Here is an 18,145-nt window from a genome sequence, read left to right as displayed (position 1 = left end):
TGGAATATCAGGGATAGTTTTCCTTGATAATTTCTTGAAAGATGATGTCTAGGCTCTTTTTTTGATCATGGCTTTCAGGTAGTCCAATAATTGTTAAATTATCTCTCCTGAATCTATTCTCCAGGTCAGTGGTTTTTCCAGTGAGATATTTCACATTGTCTTCCATTTTTTCATTCTTTTGGTTCTGTTTTAAAATTTCTTGATTTCTCATAAAGTCACTAGCTTCCACTTGCTCCATTCTAATTTTTAAGGTAGTATCTTCTTCAGTGGTCTTTTGGACCTCCTTTTCCATTTGGCTAATTCTGCCTTTTAAAGCATTCTTCTCTTCATTGGCTTTTTGGAGCTCTTTTGCCATTTGGGTTAGTCTATTTTTTAAGATGTTATTTTCTTCAGTATTTTTGGGGTCTCCTTTAGCAAATTGTTGACTTGTTTTTCATGATTTTCTTGCATCACTCTCATTTTTCTTCCCAATTTTTCCTTTACTTCTCTTACTTGCTTTTCCAAATCCTTTTTGAGCTCTTCTATGGCCTGAGACCAGTTCATATTTTTCTTGGAGGCTTTTGATGTAGGCTTTTTGACTTTGTTGATTTCTTCTGGCTGTATGTTTTGATCTTCTTTGTCACCAAAAAAAGGTTCAATAGTCTGAGTCTTTCACTTCTTGCTCATGTTCCCAGCCAAGTACTTGATCCTTGAGGTTTTTGTCATGGTATGGACTGCCTTCAGAATGACAAGTGTTTTGTCCCAAGCTTCAGGGGTGTTGCGTTGCTGTTTTCAGAACTACTACTACACTGCAAGCTCTGCCACAGCAGCACTCCTCCCCGAAGAACCGCCAGCCAGGACCATGACCCAGATCCAAGCAGGGAAGAAAACCCTGCCTCTGGGCCAGCAAAGTGCTACCTGCACTCCCACTCTGATCTGCCACTTGATTCCTCCCACTGGGTGGGACTGGGGCCGGAAACAACCGCAGCTGGAACTCTGGTAGCAACCACAGGAGTGCTGCACCACCTCCACCACCCCTGGGGTTGGGGCCAACTGCACACTCCTCTCACCCCCATCCAACAGTTTTCCTACTGACCTGCTAAGTTGTCTTTGGCATTTGTGGGTTGAGAAGTGTGGTAGCTGTCACAGCTCAGTGATTCAGGACCCTACGGCCTGCTCCACCCAATCTCCTCAGCACCTAGTCTTTCCTGGTGCAGCCTATGGTGCAGAGAGCACAGTGCGATAGACCCTTCCCAGGGACCATCCAGGCTATCTTGGGCTGGAGACCTGCTTCCCTCTGTTATTTTGTGTATTCTGTAGCTCTAGAATTTGTTCAGAGCCATTTTTGCAGGTGTTTGGAGGGATTTGGGGGAGAGCTTAAGCCAGTCCCTGTTTTCCTGCTGCCATCTTGGCTCCGCCCCCTACACTCCACAGCTTTTTTTTCTAAATATTCACAATCTCATGTTGGTTATTTCTTGATGTTCTAGAATTTGACTATGCTACTGTATAATTTTTCATTTTCTGGAAGAAATCTGATGAAAATAAGAATGCTGTTCTTTTGGGAAAAAAAGGAAGATAGTAGAATTTTCAAATTATAAGACTGTGACGACTTCAATTTCTCAAAAATTCTTATGGTTTGCTGCTTTATTTCATACTGCAGAAAATACCCTATAAAATCTGCCCCAGCCAATCTCATTTCTCAATACCTTCACCAGTACTCTATTAATAAAATCTGTCAGTTTCCAGATCCTCTTAGAATTTCATTCTACTTGATATTATGTTTTCATGAAACCATTTAATGACATTCAGTGATAGTAGGTCTGTATATTTATAGAAATTTCTAGTTTTTCTAGTGGAGTGCGCTTAATAAATTTTTTTGAAGGCATTTTGATATTCATGATGTACTTTCTTTGATAGTCAAGTCTTTAAGTGTTTGCTGTTGAAGAAGAGATAAAATTAATCAGAGTATAAGTACAAACTTTGTATATATGCCTTTAGAATATAACCTTAAATTTACAACATAAAGAAGAAAACTGTACCCTTTTGTAATTCTTTACTTTTCCCCAGTTGTCACTAAGATAGTATATAGGTCAGAATGGAAGAACACAGATCATCATGTATAACCCACAAATCAGATAATCTGATATTTGGGGATATTGACAATTCAAAGCCTTAAATTATGGATTTAGTATCTTAAATAGGATTATTAAGCAATGTAGAAAATCCTGATGGCATGTCTCCAAAAAATGTGTAGTTGAACCAAAATGAAACTCAAAATCATACTTCTCCTTCTTTCCCCCCAGTGATGTCAAAGAGCTGATTTTCTATGGATAATTCACACCCCCTTAAAAAATAGCTTCATTGAAGAAAGTTTCACCTTTGCCGACATGGCCATGATTTGCTTTGCTTGTCTGTGCATAATTAACACAAGGAAAGGTTCTATTGGGTGCCCAGGAATAAAAAGAGAAGAGACAACAGTTAAGTTGGAACTGAAAGCGATAAAAACCCGCCACCCACCTCTGAATAGTACAAATAAAACATTCCCAAAGGAAAAAACAAGTATCATATTGTTATATGACATGTGACGGTTACCTCCTCCAATTTATGCATTTCTGTTAGGTTTTTAATCTTTACACTTAGTTTTGTTGAAATCATGCACATTTAAGTAACTCAAAATCAGGAAAAGCACTATCATTTTACTAGTATATTGACCCATTCTCCTCTACTAGTATAAGCATGCATTTGAATATTCTTTTTCTCTACTGATATTACCTTTAGTCTGATCAAGTTTCTGTAGTTTTCTATCTTGTTTCTGTTCTCAGTTAAATTCATGCTCCCCTCCCAGTTGTAGATTAGATTTTTTACTTCTTTTCCCTACTTAAAATTCACCAGCCCAAGTCTCTGAAGACAACATGTATGCATTCTTCTGGTCAAACCAGAATTCTTCCTTCAATAGGTAACTGGGATTGATATATGTTATTTATTATAGCTACTTTAGTTCTAGATGTAATTTAAATCACCAGTTAGAACTTGGCCATGAAGTACATTGAAGAGAGACCCACCCCGCCAGTGCTGTAGATCTTTCTTCATGATCCCTTTTTTTTCTTGAGAAGTTATTCATTTTAAGTAAATGATTTCATTTGAAAGGACCACTGACCTTAGGTGGATAATTATGTACAATAAGTCTGTCTTTAAGAAGAAAAGAAATAGTTGTGGCAAAATGGGCATAGAGCAAGTAAATACTACCTTCAAGAAGAGTGCCTAACAGCCCTTTCTGATTGTTATGAAGCTGTTCCAGTAGCATTAGGTCATAGACGTCATTACAGAAAAGCATATGGATTAAACAAAAGTAAGCCTGTGTATAAATGCTTATTTTTTAAATCATATAATTCAGTGCTGATAATGCAGCTGATATGTTAGGAAACTGAAAAGTTGCTGGCATTAGAAGCCTGTTCATTTGACAATGCCTTGCCTTTATCAGTTGCCAGGCTAAGGATCTTTAAAATCTGTGTGCTTCTGTTCTTTAATAGAGGCTTACCACTTACATGAAGAAACTTGTTCAAGGGATGTACAGAGGACAGAAAACTCAATTTTCTAAACTATGTGTATATGCAAGGCAGCATGGAATAGTGGATAGAGAGCTAGTCTCAGAATCAGGAAGACCTTTTTCCAAGGCCTGACTCAGACACATACTAGATGGTAGTTATTTAATGCCCCAGCCACCTTTCTCTCAAATGATGTAGTATAGGACAGTTGCCAATCTGGAGTAGTTGAGGCAGTTTACTGACCAGGAGTTCCCCCTATACAAATGAAATCACAGATACAAACCAAAAAACAGACAAAGAAACATAGAAATTGACAGAATTCTCATTCTTTTAGCATAACCTTCAAAAATCCAGAGTTCTGTTTACATCTTGATGAAGAATTAGAAGGCATCAAAATGGAAGGACAAATCTTTAACATATGAGGATTCTTTCTGAAGATTTAGGAACTGTTAGAGACTGTTCAGAAAACTTCTAGTTTAGGATTTTAATCTAGATAAATTTATTGATTTTTTGCTTGCTTTATCTATACTGCAAATTTAAGTCAAATATCCATTCAACTTCTTATTTTTAGATGACTTTGTTGTTATGGTGACCCTATTATTGATTCCTATGTATTTTTCCCTAGAATATACACATCTAGAATGTTAGAGATTCAAGGGATCTGAGGGAGTATCCATGTTTCAGACAAGCTAGGATGAGCTCCTTGACTAAAGAAGAAAGTAAGTTCATTTAATAGAAATAGTACATGTGAGAGTCCGTGTATATCCATGCCATTAAAATGCATTTGATTCAATCCCCAAGCAACTTTCATTATGACTATAAAACTCACAAAAAGAGAAAAGAAGGATAGTGGAGTCAGTATAGTAGGGTAATAATTCTATAAATACAATCAAAAATAATTTTTAAAGGCTTGCTATATAAGTTGTGAGGGACACAGTTATAATTTACATGAGATATCAAAATTTTATGATCCCAGAGCTACATACAAAAATGCTACTTAGGATTGCGCATGTGTGTCTATTAGTCTAAATGATAAAAACAATTTGGTTTGGCCCATGCTTTAGCGGGCCCCTCTGTAATTCTTCTATGATCCTCTTCCAGATAAACGGTGGAGAGAAACGGCTTGCTTCTAGTATGGGAAACAAACCAAAAAGTCACAAAAAGAAGAAGAAGGATCCTAATGAGCCTGAGAAGCCGGTATCGTCCTATGCATTATTCTTCCGAGATACCCAGGCAGCCATCAAAGGCCAAAATCCAAATGCTACTTTTGGTGAAGTCTCTAAAATTGTGGCCTCAATGTGGGATGGTTTAGGAGAGGAGCAGAAACAGGTAAAAAATGTTACGAAAGGGAGTGCGTGTTAACTGGGTTGTAGAAATTGGGTAAGCTGTGAAGAAATAGCTTCTAAGTGCTTTGAATGGCTTCTTCAGTGGCTGGAATGAATGAGAGAAAATGGGCTACATCAGAGCCGCACTTAAGGAGACTTTCATACAATTTTATACCACTTTATTGCTCTACTATATGTTCCTTTCTTTGTTTCAAGGTTTATATGATGCAGTTACTTTTGAAAGGGACTTTACATGCCTTATCCAGGATTACATCACTCCCTAGAGTTGCTGGTGTGATCATAAAGACTAGAAAATCCTCAGGGTGTTTTGAAAACTGTCCACACCTCTCTTCAGCACTAATTGTTTGCTTGTTTGTCCTCAAAACTCAGTTTTGTTATTTGCTAAATTAATCTTGAACTAAAGCTCTTCTATCCTCAAGCAGGTATGTTACCCAAACCCTTCTAGAACATAGTCCACATTTGATGCATCCCCATGGTATCACTGGATACTGTACTAGGGGAAGACCAAATGGGAGGCTGCTTCTCAGCCGTGTCCTGAGGTGTTTCAGGAGTCCTTAATGGATAGTGGGGAATCAGTGAGGTGGTCTTTGGAGTTACTCCCATCCCCTGACTGTGACCCATTTTTTCCCATTTTTCTAAACTTTGAACATGTTTACCATGGTCCTTCCACGACCAGACACATTGCCATTCATATTTAAACAACAGCGGCTAATAGATTTATTTACAACAAGGGGAAACAAACTAGCCATTGAAATGCTTAAAAATCTGCAGCCTGATAATTTGGGGAATATGAACATCTCCTTAATGAAGAGTTACTTTTACATATGGTGCCTTTCCCCTTAGTTGATTTATAGACCACTAAATCTTTTTTATCCTCTTCCTGAAATCATGTCAGGAGAAATAGAGAATCTGTGCCTGCTACCTCCTCTTAGGATCTAAAAATTTCCCTGTTTTGTGAAAATTAGCTCAGTTGTAAGTTTCCCTAAAGTAGAAACTGTTGTTGAGATCACACAGAAAATCTGCCCTCTTTTGTGTTTTAGAGATGTAGGAGCAGCAAATGTAGATTTAGCCACCCTGAGAGATATTCAGCCCAAAGGGGATCCTTTTGGTGGATCCCTTTGTTGGCAAAGGAAGAGAATTGTGCCACTAAGTCATCAGCTGCCATAGAGTTCTATTAAAGGAGAGGAAAATGCTCCATAAGACAAACCGACCAAGCACATTACTTAAGCCAGGTTCAGAGGCAATGCGACATTGCTTAAAGAAGAAATAATTGAGTAAGCTAAATGCATGTGTGTCCCTTTCTCCAAAATGTTGCTCTGATTTCTGACTAAATTTCTAACTTATTGGGCAATATTCAAAAATCAGGATAGTTATCGACCAGTAATGTACAGAGTATCTTCAGAGTGGCTCCTTAGGTTATTCTCCTGTGGTATTGACAATATAACAAAATAATGGTGTAGTAAATAGGATGCTGGACTTTCAGACAGGGAGTCAACAGTTCAAATCCCATCTGACACTGTCACCATGGGCAAGATACTTAGCCTCTCTAAGCCTCAGATTCCTAAGCTGTAAAATTGAGAGGCTGGACTTGAGATAGCCTCTAAGGTTTCTTCCAACCCTAAATGTGCGATCTTATGTTTCCATCAGGAATTTAAAATTTAAATTTAAAACACAAACTAAAAAACTCAAACTCTAGCTAATTTCCTCTTTGTAAGAGCAGTGCCATTTTCAGTTTTGGCAGCGTTTTTTTTCCTTTTCTTTTTTTGGGGTGGGAAGAGGAGGAAAAGGGATGCCAGGTGGCTTGCAGGAGGTCATTTTTCCCTAAGAGGTTTGTAAACCAAAGGATGTTCCATTATCATGTTCTAACTCTACTTTTATATTCAGATTAAACCACAGCAACACTGACTTTCAGAAGGAAGTTAAGCCTTCCCAATGTAGACATTCATTAAATAAAGACATAGAGCCATGTTAAAGGCCTCTTCATAAAATCATCACAAGATTCTAGATAGAGAGCTGGAAAGGCTCTGTATTGCTTTCATACAGGTATGATTACACCGCTTGCTCCATATTCTTTCTTGCATTTACTTTCTGATTCATTTATAAGTTACATATAATTAGACTGCCTTTTGTCTGTATCTTACTAGAGCTTGCTTTGGAGCACCTAGCTCAGAAACAAAAATTGAACTGTTGTATTACTTAGATGGTACAACACATTAGGTATTGTGAAGCAAAAGCCTTTGCCAGAGTCCAGGTGGTAACTGGGTGTTTTGTGTGTTGCATGGAAGAAGAAAACAGACATGAGAAATGAGATTTCTTATGCTTTTAGAAAAGCATCCTAAGACATGAATACTGAGACAAGGGATTAGCAGAAACTCCAATCCCTATCTCCAAATAGGAAACTGTTTTTATGTTACTGCTTACTTCCCAGCACTGTTAGGGGAGGAAAGTGCTTGGTGAACTTTAAAGCACCAGAGAAACAAGAACTCCTATGACAAACACCTTCACATTGTTTTTATTTATTTAACTTCATTAAAATGACCGAATGCTCCCTTTTCCTCTATCAGAGGGGCTTGCTTGAGTAGGGATGGTGAGATTTGTCTAAGGAGAAATTGAAAGGGACAATGACTCTCTTTTCCACAACTATAGAAAATACTACAAATAGGCCCAGCCCATGTCGGGGGACAGAATGAGGTCAGGGAGATGAAGCCAGCTCGTAATTCCTAGAAGCAGTATCCTGCATGAGGAGGACCAGGGCTCTTTTCGCAAGAGACAGCTCTCCTGGAGCTTGATCGAACTCCCAACAGAGTAAAGGTATTTGCCCAGTTTTCACATTTCACTATCATGAGAATTTCCGCAAAATATCCATGTGTTTTTATTGGTGTATTACCACCTATTCATTCCCTTTATGTTGACTCACTGTGCCAGCATAATGTAATATCTGTGTTTCAAACTAAATTAATTGTACTTCACCCTCGTTTAATATTTAAATTGGAGAGCATATATACTGTTTTTTATTTTTAAAGGAATTTCACTGGAGATTCTAGAGGCAGGCTGTTAAGCCCCCAAAGTTTAAAACAAATATGCATGTTAGAAAACAAAGCCACATGATGCAGTTGGCATCTTGCAGGCGGCTGGTTCAAATGGGAGGCTAGGATTCCATGGACCACAATTGTGTGTAACTCCTGTTGTCCCAATAGCCCATAATTATGAACACCTACAAATGTAAACATAAATTGGAAAAAAATGGACAAAATTATTGATGAGTTATTGGGGACTTAGAAAATTACAGTATTTAAGAAAAACTAGCTGTTAGGAGATTACAGTTGAATGTTTTCTTGAGTATACATGACAGCGTGACTAATAGAGTTGCCGTCTGTTTATATCACATGAGGGAAAAAGAAGCCACGGAGAATGGCAGGTCTTTTTTTTTCAGGATCCATGCTGAGTAAAGAAGACTGACTCACTCTCTGTCACACACATACTTACACATACATGTATGTGTACATGTGTGTATATGCATATATATATATACATGCATTTACACAGATGTATACATATATTTGTATATATTTATTATATATTTTTATACACACACACACACAGACATGGGTCACTGTCACTGTGAAGTTCTATATACAAAGAAGGAATTCAAAGGAAAGCAGACAGAAGAGATCAAATCTTCTGAGGGACACAAAATTTACACACCCATGCACATATACAGTTCTTCCCAAACCCACTTGAAAAAATGCGCCTATCAGAAATACCTTTATTTTGATACTTTAGAAAATGATGCTGACTCTGGAGTTGGAAGAGAATTATATTGGAGAGTCCAGCTGGAGGTTTTAAATGCTAATGAATTGTAATTCAATAGATAGAGCTCATTTCATTAAGCCAGTATATTGTCTTTTTTTTTAAGACAGCACCAGATGGAGAAAGTAAAATAAAACAAATTATCAGTGTGATGTTGTTCTTTGTTACTTATTTTCACTGACTAGAAACTATAGATGGAAAAAGAGAAAATTAACTATGTCTCATCTTTTGTATTAGTCTCATTGGATTTCTAGCAATCCTTAGGATCCTTTTTTTTTAAATTAAATTCCAGTTAAATCTTCTCTCTAAGTATTCTTGAATTCTTTTCTACTGTTCATCTCAATATAGATCCCATGTGCACTGGCTACTGTGAAGCTCAAACTAAGCCTATTAAATAATAGTCTCTCTGTCTTTAAAGCAGATAGGAATGGTTCAAATAGCTATAAAGAACACCCGGGTCATTTTCAGCCAAGTCAAAGCAGCTCTTAAATGGAAAAGGAAAGTCACTTTAAATCAGAACCAGATGTATATGTACTAAATGAACCTTAAGTTCCTAATTGGAGACACGGTAAGGCTGTAATACATTTAGCAAATTACAAACAAAATGTTCTTGTTCATATTATATTAAATAGCTTTATAGCTTCAGCCGAAGAGCTAAATAAACTTGCTATTATGCTAAAAATGGAGTGGAATGCCTATTCAGAGTTTGTTGTATTTGAAAGGGACGATAATTTGTGTGTGTGTGAAGAAGAGAGAGAGAGAGAGACAGACAGAGAGAGAGAGAGAGAGAGAGAGAGAGAGAGAGAGAGAGAGAGAGAGAGAGTGAGTTTTCCTTGTGGTAGAAAAGAAAGATAGATTTACCTTGGGCTCTTGGGCTCCAAGCACTTGCAAGCCAAGTATTTGAATACTGTAACATATGCCTTCTTTCATGCTGCATAATTCATATCTAGCAATATTAGCCATAGATGTTCAGCTCACTAGCAACACCTCATTGTTTTCCTCAGTATTTATTTTTATGTTTGACGCCTCATGAAATTCCTGTTAATTTGTTTATATAAGACCCAATCTGAAGCAAATGGGAAGAATTAAATTTCTAACTCATTCTTTCCTGCTGATGTGTCTTCTTCCTATGGTAGAAGTGGCAAGTGTAAATAGTTAATTTGCTGCAATTATGAGCCTGTCCTGTTAAATTAGAAGCAGAACAGATATGAAGAACCAGGATTATACGTACGAGGCAACTGACATCCTCTGAGCTGACACAATCAAATCATTTACTTTTGTGGCAAATAACATTAATAAAGGTAAACTGAGATACATGACTCCAAGCAAAATCAGTTTATTAACAGTTATGTATATAACTCTTAACAAAGCAGGTCAAACTGGCAACCTCAGTTAAGCCACTGAATCCCAATGAGGAGGAAGGGCTCCTCTTTATTGACACACAACAAAGAAGGGGTCTGGAGATATGGTAGGTATGGAGGAAAAGTGATATGTTGTAGGATTAGGGCAGGAACATCACTATCCTAAAAGAGATGGGCTGGCATTTAGATGAGGCTAATCACCACTTTTCTCTGATAATTAAGGAACGTTGATTGTTTTATGGGACCCATTTGCATCTTGTAGTCTTGTAGGGATTAAAACTACTAGACTTCCTAGACTTCCTGTCTCCTTGGAAGAAATTAAAAACTCCCCTGATTTTACAAGGACAGGAAAGGATTGTGATATATTCTTTGGCGATGGTATCTAGTAAATTCATGGTGCATAAAGATAGCAAACAGATGTCCTGAAAGTATTCCAGAGCCTCCTAATATGAGAGATAACATTTCTTTTAATCATAACTTTAAACTCGGTCAGACGGAAAGCCTAATTCCTAAGGTAGAAAGGGGACTTAATCAGATACAGAATCAATTACAATATGAAATCAAAACAATATAAAATCAAATGTGTAGTAAAAATAATTTTAATTTTTCAATCTCTTGTTTGATTCTTGGGCAGTCACATCTCCCATAAATCATTTAGTCCAATTAAAATTACAAATCAAAGTATAGTAATGTTTAGCAAAGCAATGATTTTAAAAGCAAAAATGGAATGGACAAGTATCTCTGTTGAAATTCTAGCTGCTTGTTCTAATGCTGTAATGCCAATGCATGGGAATAGGGGCTAAAGAAACTTTATCCCCAGCATTCTATCTTAACAGGACTAATTTGAAAGGGGATGTCCCCCATACCCAGGCTTAATCTTATAACAATTTACCTCTTGGTTTTTGAGACCACCTGTGACTGACACATTTGCAAACAACATTGGGGGCAGTCCCCTTTCGTAACTAGGCCTTACAGAGACAGTGGTTTGTAGTTGAAAGAACTACAGGAAAAGGCAAACATTCAGTTCCTTTCCTAGTAACCCATTTCCAATGTCCATTTTATTAGCACATCATATCTTAGGGCTCAGATGTCTTATGCAGTCGTTTCGTTTCTGAAAACATCTTGGGCATTCTGGAATGGGTCTATTCTCAGAGCAACTCTGAAGGGAGGGACTTGTAGAAGATTGGTTACTTTGGTTCATGTTACCTATAGAGATTCTTAGATGTTTCTGTTAATATTTCTCAGTAACTAGACTCAGTACAGTTTAGTACAGCTTTTTAAATTTTACTTTTCCAAAAACTAGTTCATGTCACGAAAACCAGCTCAAACCGTATGGTTCTAATCCCATTAATAACAGAGTTCTAAGAAGAACATCAAATTGGTAATCTATAGTTCATTTTACATTTCAGAGAATTTAAGTTTTTACTTGCTATTTCTATTTTTATCAAAACTCTGTACCTGACATAGTTGCTGCCAGCAACAGGCTGAAGGAAGAATCTTAGAAAGAATATACAAGGACCTCACTCATAAAATGAGCCCTTCTTGTTAAAGATTTAATATTTACCGAAGTAGACATGTAAACTAAGGTTGAGTTAGCTTTTCTAAATTGACATTGACTTTATTCTCATTCAACTTTTTAAGACTAGCATACATTTATTTTATTTTTTATTTCAGATTAAAGTCTCAGAAATGGAAACATCAGTTTTACTACTTAGCAGTGTCCTGTTATGTCAGTTAGCAAATTGTTATGTTGATATATTTAAGAAATACAAAGAACGACTGAGAAATCAAAGACTGAAAATTTTAGATTATGACAGGATAAGTTAGAACTCTGAAAATCTTTTAAATTTAGTGGGGGTGGGGTGGGGATTTAAACCAAAAAAAACAAAACAAAACAAAAACAGAAAATGCTTGTTTTGTGTAGAAGGTGAACAATACACCCACATACACACACACACACACACACACACACACACGCACATTAAACTAGTTTACATGTGACACATATAATCATTTGATCTTATTGCTTTCCCAAAATTTTCCACTCCAGCTAACCAGCTAATTCCCCTCTCAGGAAGATGGGAAACATTAGGAATCTAATCCTAAACTCGAATATATAGCTGTCAGTACTCTTTGTAAGTGAAAGATGTTTATTTAACTTTAGTTGTAACAGATAACAAAACACTTGGGATGGGCTGTGTAAATATACTAAGTACTTAATCTCAGATTGTATACAGAGAGCAGTGTACATATCAAACTAGCAGTCTGCCTGTAAATTGCTTCTACTTTAGGACATGCTCCACATGTAGATGTTAATCCCAAACTAAATAATAAACCTAAGTAAAATTGGGTTTCCCTTTGAGGTAACACAAGATAGTCTTTAAGTTACTGTCCTCAAAGATAACTAATTGCACTGAAATTACTTTCCTTATCACCAAACAGAAGATGTCTCTGATTTTAACCTTACTAATTAATAGATTTGTATGTTTATCCCACATACTTCTTCATCTTTTTCTAATTATTCCCATATCATTCTGAGATATTTCAAGGACCTTATCTTATACATGAATTGTTGTTTGTCCTTCATTCTCCAGGAGAACCAAAATGACATCATGATGTTGATGTCAACCTACGGGGTATCTGACCGTGGCTGATCATACCAATATGAACTCAGAAGGCTCTTCCACGGGGCAGGCACAGATAGTCTATATGACCATTTGGGAGGGAGATGTCTTTCAGTTTGCACATCTCATGTTTTGAGCTACTTACTAAAGGTCTGCTTTGCTCATAGCACAGTACCTTCTTTGATGTAGGGATGTCATGCTGGACGATTCTGTACCATTGTCTTCCATGTCTCACAATTGATTACACAGTTCTTCAGAGAGACCCTGAATGTATCCTTTTATTGCTTCTGACCACCATGTGAATGCTGCCTTGTGTGTGAGCTCTTCATAAAATATCATTTTAGGCAAATATACATTTGGCGTTTGAAAAATGTGGCCTGCTGATCATAGTTGTGCTCTCTGCAGTAGAGTTTGAATACTTGGCAGTTCAGCTTATCCTGTCAGGTGATCTTCAGAATCTTATAAAGACAATTCAGATGAAAGTGGTTCAGTTTTCGGGCATGGCCTTGGTAGATTTTCTAGGTTTCACAGGCATAAGATAACAAGGTCAGAACAATGGCTATGTAGACCTTCAGTTTGGTTAGGCAGTCTTTTCTCTCCCACACTTTATTTTAGAGCCTCTAAATATGGAGCTAGCTCTGGCAATGTGTGTATCAACCTCATCAGCTATGTTTACATCCCAGGAAAGTATACCACCAAGATAAGTGAACTTATCCACAGCATTCATTACTTCTCCATTTCCTGTAACCAATTGTTCCATGTATGAATGGCATGGTGCTGACTGGTGGAGAACCTCTATTTTCTTGGTGTTAATTGTCAGGCCAAAATTCACACAAGTGGCAGAGATCTACACTTTGTCCGTCTTAGTTGCAGAGGCTGTATTGGGTGCACAATCATTGGTGAACAAAAAGTCATATACCAAATCTCCCTCCATTTTAGTTTTGGCTTATCTCCCTTTCAAGTTGAATAATTTATTGTCAGTACGGTAGCTTACTTTGATGCTATTTTTGTCCTCGTTGAGAGTGTCTGATAACATCGCTAAAAATATCAAACTGTTGAAACAAAATGTTCACATCCACCTAGTCCACCAGGGAAGTTTTCATTTGCTTGGGGCAGACACCCCCAACTTACTGACAGTTTTGAGGTCTGTCAGTTACCCTCAAACTGGTTTAGCCCATTTGCCGAGATGGTTTTACTGGGGTATTACTGTTGTGCATGCTACAGCTTCTTAGAGCCACAGGTGAGAGCTGGATGGCAGGTGGACACCAAAGGTGGATGAGCAGCCCTGAAAAGGGCTTGGCAGCCTTCATATCAGAGGTACTAGTCCTCTTTGAATACCCTATATAATAATATAATATAATACAGTATAAGCTAATATAACCAGTAACAGGTAGATGACAGGCACAGTTTACTTAGTTTTATAAGATATGAAATGTTACTACAAATTTAGTACAAAACAGTGGGATCTTTCATAATTGTATCCTATGATATTAATTCAGAGGTTGGGGTATTGGTACAAGAAGATTCATTATATTAAAAAAAAATTACGGTTTCACCTGAGCTGCTTAAAGAGATTTGTTGTGAAAGAAATAAGCAGGGGCATGATTTTAACTTCATCAAAACTGGTCCTCCAGGCTTAAACCAAAGGCCCCAGAACAACTTAACACAGGTATAACAGGATAAAAGTATCCTTAGGTTTTTTTTCTTTTTTCTTTAATATTTTTAGTTTTCAGCATTGATTTCCACAAGATTTTGAATTACAAATTTTTTCCCCATTTCTACCCTCCCCCCCACTCCAAGATGGCATATATTATGTTTGCCCCGTTCCCCAGTCAGCTCTCCCTTCTGTCACCCCACTCCCCCCATCCCCTTTTCCCTTACTTTCTTGTAGGGCAAGATAGATTTCTATGCCCCATTGCCTGTATATCTTATTTCCCAGTTGCATGCAAAAACAACTTTTTTTTTGAACATCTGCTTTTAAAACTTAGAGTTCCAAATTCTCTCCCCTCTTCCCTTCTCACCCACCTTCCCTAAGAAGGCAAGCAATTCAACATAGGTCACACATGTACCATTATGTAAAACCCTTACACAATACTCATGTTGTGAAAGACTAACTATATTTTGCTCCCTCCTATCCAGTCCCCCTTTATTCAATTTTCTCCCTTGACCCTGTCCCTTTTCAAAAGTGTTTGCTTTTGATTACCTCCTCCCCCAATCTGCCCTCCTTTCTATCATCCCCCCCTTTTTATCCCCTTCCTCCTTCTTCCTGTGGAGTAAGATACCCAATTGAGTGTGTATGTTATTCCCCCCTCAAGTCAAATCCAATGAGAGCAAGATTCACTCATTCCACCTCACCTGCCCCCTCTTCCCTTCCAATGAACTGCTTTTTCTTGCCACTTTTATGTGAGATAATTTACCCCATTCTATCTCTCCTTTTCTCCCTCTCTCAATATATTCCTCTCTTATCCCTTAATTTGATTTTATATTTTTAGATATCATCCCTTCATATTCAACTTACCCTGTGCCCTCTGTCTATGTGTATGTATACACACACACACACACGCGCACACACACACACACACACGTATGTGTATGTATTCCCTTCAGCTACCCTAATACTGAGGTCTCATGAATTACACACATCATCTTTCCATATAGGAATGTAAACAAAACTGTTCAACTTTAGTAAATCCCTTATGATTTTCTCTTTCTTGTTTACCTTTTCATGCTTCTCTTGATTTTTGTGTTTGAAAGTCAGATTTTCTATTCAGCTCTGGTCTTTTCACTGAGAAAACTTGAAAGTCCTCTATTTTATTGAAATTCCATATTTTGCCTTGGAGCATGATACTCAGCTTTGCTGGTAGGTGATTCTTGGTTTTAATCCCAGCACCATTGACCTCTGGAATATCATATTCCAAGCTCTTTGATCCCTTAATGTAAAAACTGATAGATCTTGTGTTATCCCAATTGTATTTCCACAGTACTCAAATTGTTTTTTTTTTTCTGGCTGCTTACAGTATTTTCTCCTTGATCTGGGAGCTCTGGAATTTGGCGACAATATTCCTAGGAGTTTTCTTTTTAGGACCTTTTTCAGGAGGCAATCTGTGGATTCTTTCAAATTCTATTGTACCCTCTGGCTCTAGAATCTCAGGGCAGTTCTCCTTGATAGTTTCTTGAAAGATGATATCTAGGCTCTTTTTGGATCATAGCTTTCAGGTAATCCAATAATTTTTAAATGATCTCTCTTCGATCTGTTTTCCAGGTCAGTGGTTTTTCCAGTGAGATATTTCATATTGTCTTCCACTTTTTTATTCCTTTGGTTCTGTTTTATAATATCTTGATTTCTCATAAAGTCACTAGCTTCCACTTGCTCCAGTCTAATTTTTAAGGTAATATTTTCTTCAGTGGTCTTTTGGACCTCTTTTTCCATTTGGCTAATTCTGCCTTTTAAGGCATTCTTCTCCTCATTGACTTTTTGGAGCTCTTTTGCCATTTGAGTTAGTCTATTTTTTAAGGTGTTATTTTCTTCAGTATTTTTGGGGGTCTCCTTTAGCAAGTCATTGACTTGTTTTTCATGGTTTTCTCACATCATTCTCATTTCTCTTCCCAGTTTTTCCTCTACTTCTCTTACTTGCTTTTCCAAATCCTTTTTGAGCTCTTCCATGGCCTGAGACCAATTCATATTTTTCTTGGAGGCTTTTGGTGTAGGCCCTTTGACTTTGTTGACATCTTCTGGCTGTATGTTTTGGTTTTGTTTGTCATCAAAAAAAGATTCCAGAGTCTGAGTCTGAATCTGAGACTGTTTTCGCTGTTGGTTCATGTTTCTAGCCAACTACTTGACCCTTGAGCTTTTTGTCGGGTACGACTGCTTGTAGAATAGAGAGTACTTTGTCCCAGGCTTGGGGGGCTGCACTGCTATTTTCAGAGCTACTTCTACACCGCAAGCTCCGCCACAGTAGTGCTCCTTCTCCCCCAAGAACCGCCAACCAGGATTGCGGTCCAGATCCAGGCAGGGCAAAGCAGGCTTTGCACTGCTGCTCTAATCCACCGCTTAATTTCTAGTACCAAGTGTGCCTGGGGCTGGAAGCAACTGAGGCTGTAGCATTAGAAGCAGCTTCAGAGCTGCACCACCTCCGCTGCCCAGGTCGGTGGCCAACTCCTTTCACTCCGTCCCAACAGCTTTTCCCACTAACCTTCTCTGATGTCTTTGGCGTTTGTGGGCTGAGACGTCTGGCAATTGCCACAGCTCACTGATTCAGGGCACTATGCCTGTTCCGCCCGGCTCCCAGTCTGGTTGGTCCTGGTGCTGCCCATGCTGGGCTCTGCTCCACTCCTCTCCCAGCTCTGTGCGGTAGACCCTTCCCAGCAACCATCCAGGCTGTCCTGGGCGAGAGCTCTGTTTCCCTTTGCTATTTTGTGGGTTCTGCAGCTCTAAAATTTGTTCAGAGCCATTTTTTAGGGGTTTGGAGGGACATGGTTTGGAGCTTAAGCAAGTCCCTGCTTTCTAGCCACCATCTTGGCTCCACCCCCTCACATCCTTAGTTTTGTTTGATTTCAGGTAAGAGTCAATTTTACTCTTTGAAACAACACGTCAAAATTGCACCTTATTCACAGGGCCTCATAGCCAGGTTTAGGATTAATCAGGTGGGAAACATTCCTGCTCAAATATAAATGGCATAATGGGGAAACTGAGTGGAGAGGCTCTTTCCTAACTTAGGCAACACCAATGTTGTTTTCTCAACCTTTCCCAGGCATGGACATCTACCTGTAGTTGTTTTCAGACTATACTCCCTTTGAGCAGCTAGTGGCATTTCCTTTGAATGGGAGATTACTGACTCAAGGATTATGCAGAATTTTATACCTGAATTTAAAAGTCAGAACAAATTAGATTACAATCCCATGAGATTTCACTTCAAATAGCAAATTTCACTAATCATATCTTAGATACAGTTATTATTACTCTTACATTGTTGCAATAAATTAGTTAACAATTAACATTACTAGACCTTACAACCACCTAAAAAATTTCACTCAGCATCCTTTACTTATTTTTCTTCTTACCCCCATTTTAAAGTCATTCTGGTATCAAAATTAATTATTAGAAATGAAAATCATTACATTTTAGAATTTTACATAGATAGTGAGTATATGATCATTTATTTAGGAAAAGAAAGAAAAACAATGGCTAATTACTGTAAATCTCTGAAAGCTATCTTTTAAGGTATTGCATATTAACCCCTTAAGCAAAATCACATAACTTAGACTGGCATCTATTAAGACTAAGTTAGTTTCCAGATGTAACTTTAGCTCATGCTATTCCAGGTCTAACTTCATAATTTTCATAATCACAAGAAATCACATAAATCACTACTGTACTATAAACAACCTTATAAATCATCTCCCCTTTTTCAGGAAGTGTTTGTAATTCGAGAAGGGACTCCCATTTTCTCAGTAAACCAATTCACAAGTTCTTTAATAGG

The 18,145-nt window shown here is 37.8% G+C and overlaps 1 protein-coding gene across 6 annotated transcripts in view; it reads left to right on the top strand.

The window, feature by feature from the left end:
- LOC118858687 (thymocyte selection-associated high mobility group box protein TOX-like) overlaps positions 1–18,145 on the top strand; it is a 144,594-nt gene that overhangs the window by 97,710 nt on the left and 28,739 nt on the right. For 4 of the 6 annotated variants that reach the window (XM_036769286.1, XM_036769311.1, XM_036769296.1 and 1 more), the window contains one exon: positions 4,626–4,853. In XM_036769286.1, coding sequence (XP_036625181.1) covers positions 4,626–4,853 — 228 coding nt within the window. Of the gene's footprint in view, positions 1–4,179; positions 4,244–4,625; positions 4,854–7,516; positions 7,682–18,145 lie in introns of those variants that run through there. The other 2 variants (XR_005010949.1, XM_036769318.1) reach the window with 2 other exon arrangements.

This window comes from Trichosurus vulpecula, chromosome 1 (genome assembly GCF_011100635.1).
Source record: "Trichosurus vulpecula isolate mTriVul1 chromosome 1, mTriVul1.pri, whole genome shotgun sequence".
NCBI classification, from domain to species: Eukaryota; Metazoa; Chordata; class Mammalia; order Diprotodontia; family Phalangeridae; genus Trichosurus; species Trichosurus vulpecula.
Note: the sequence above shows the minus strand (reverse complement) of the source record. Positions and strands in the feature narration are given on the sequence as shown.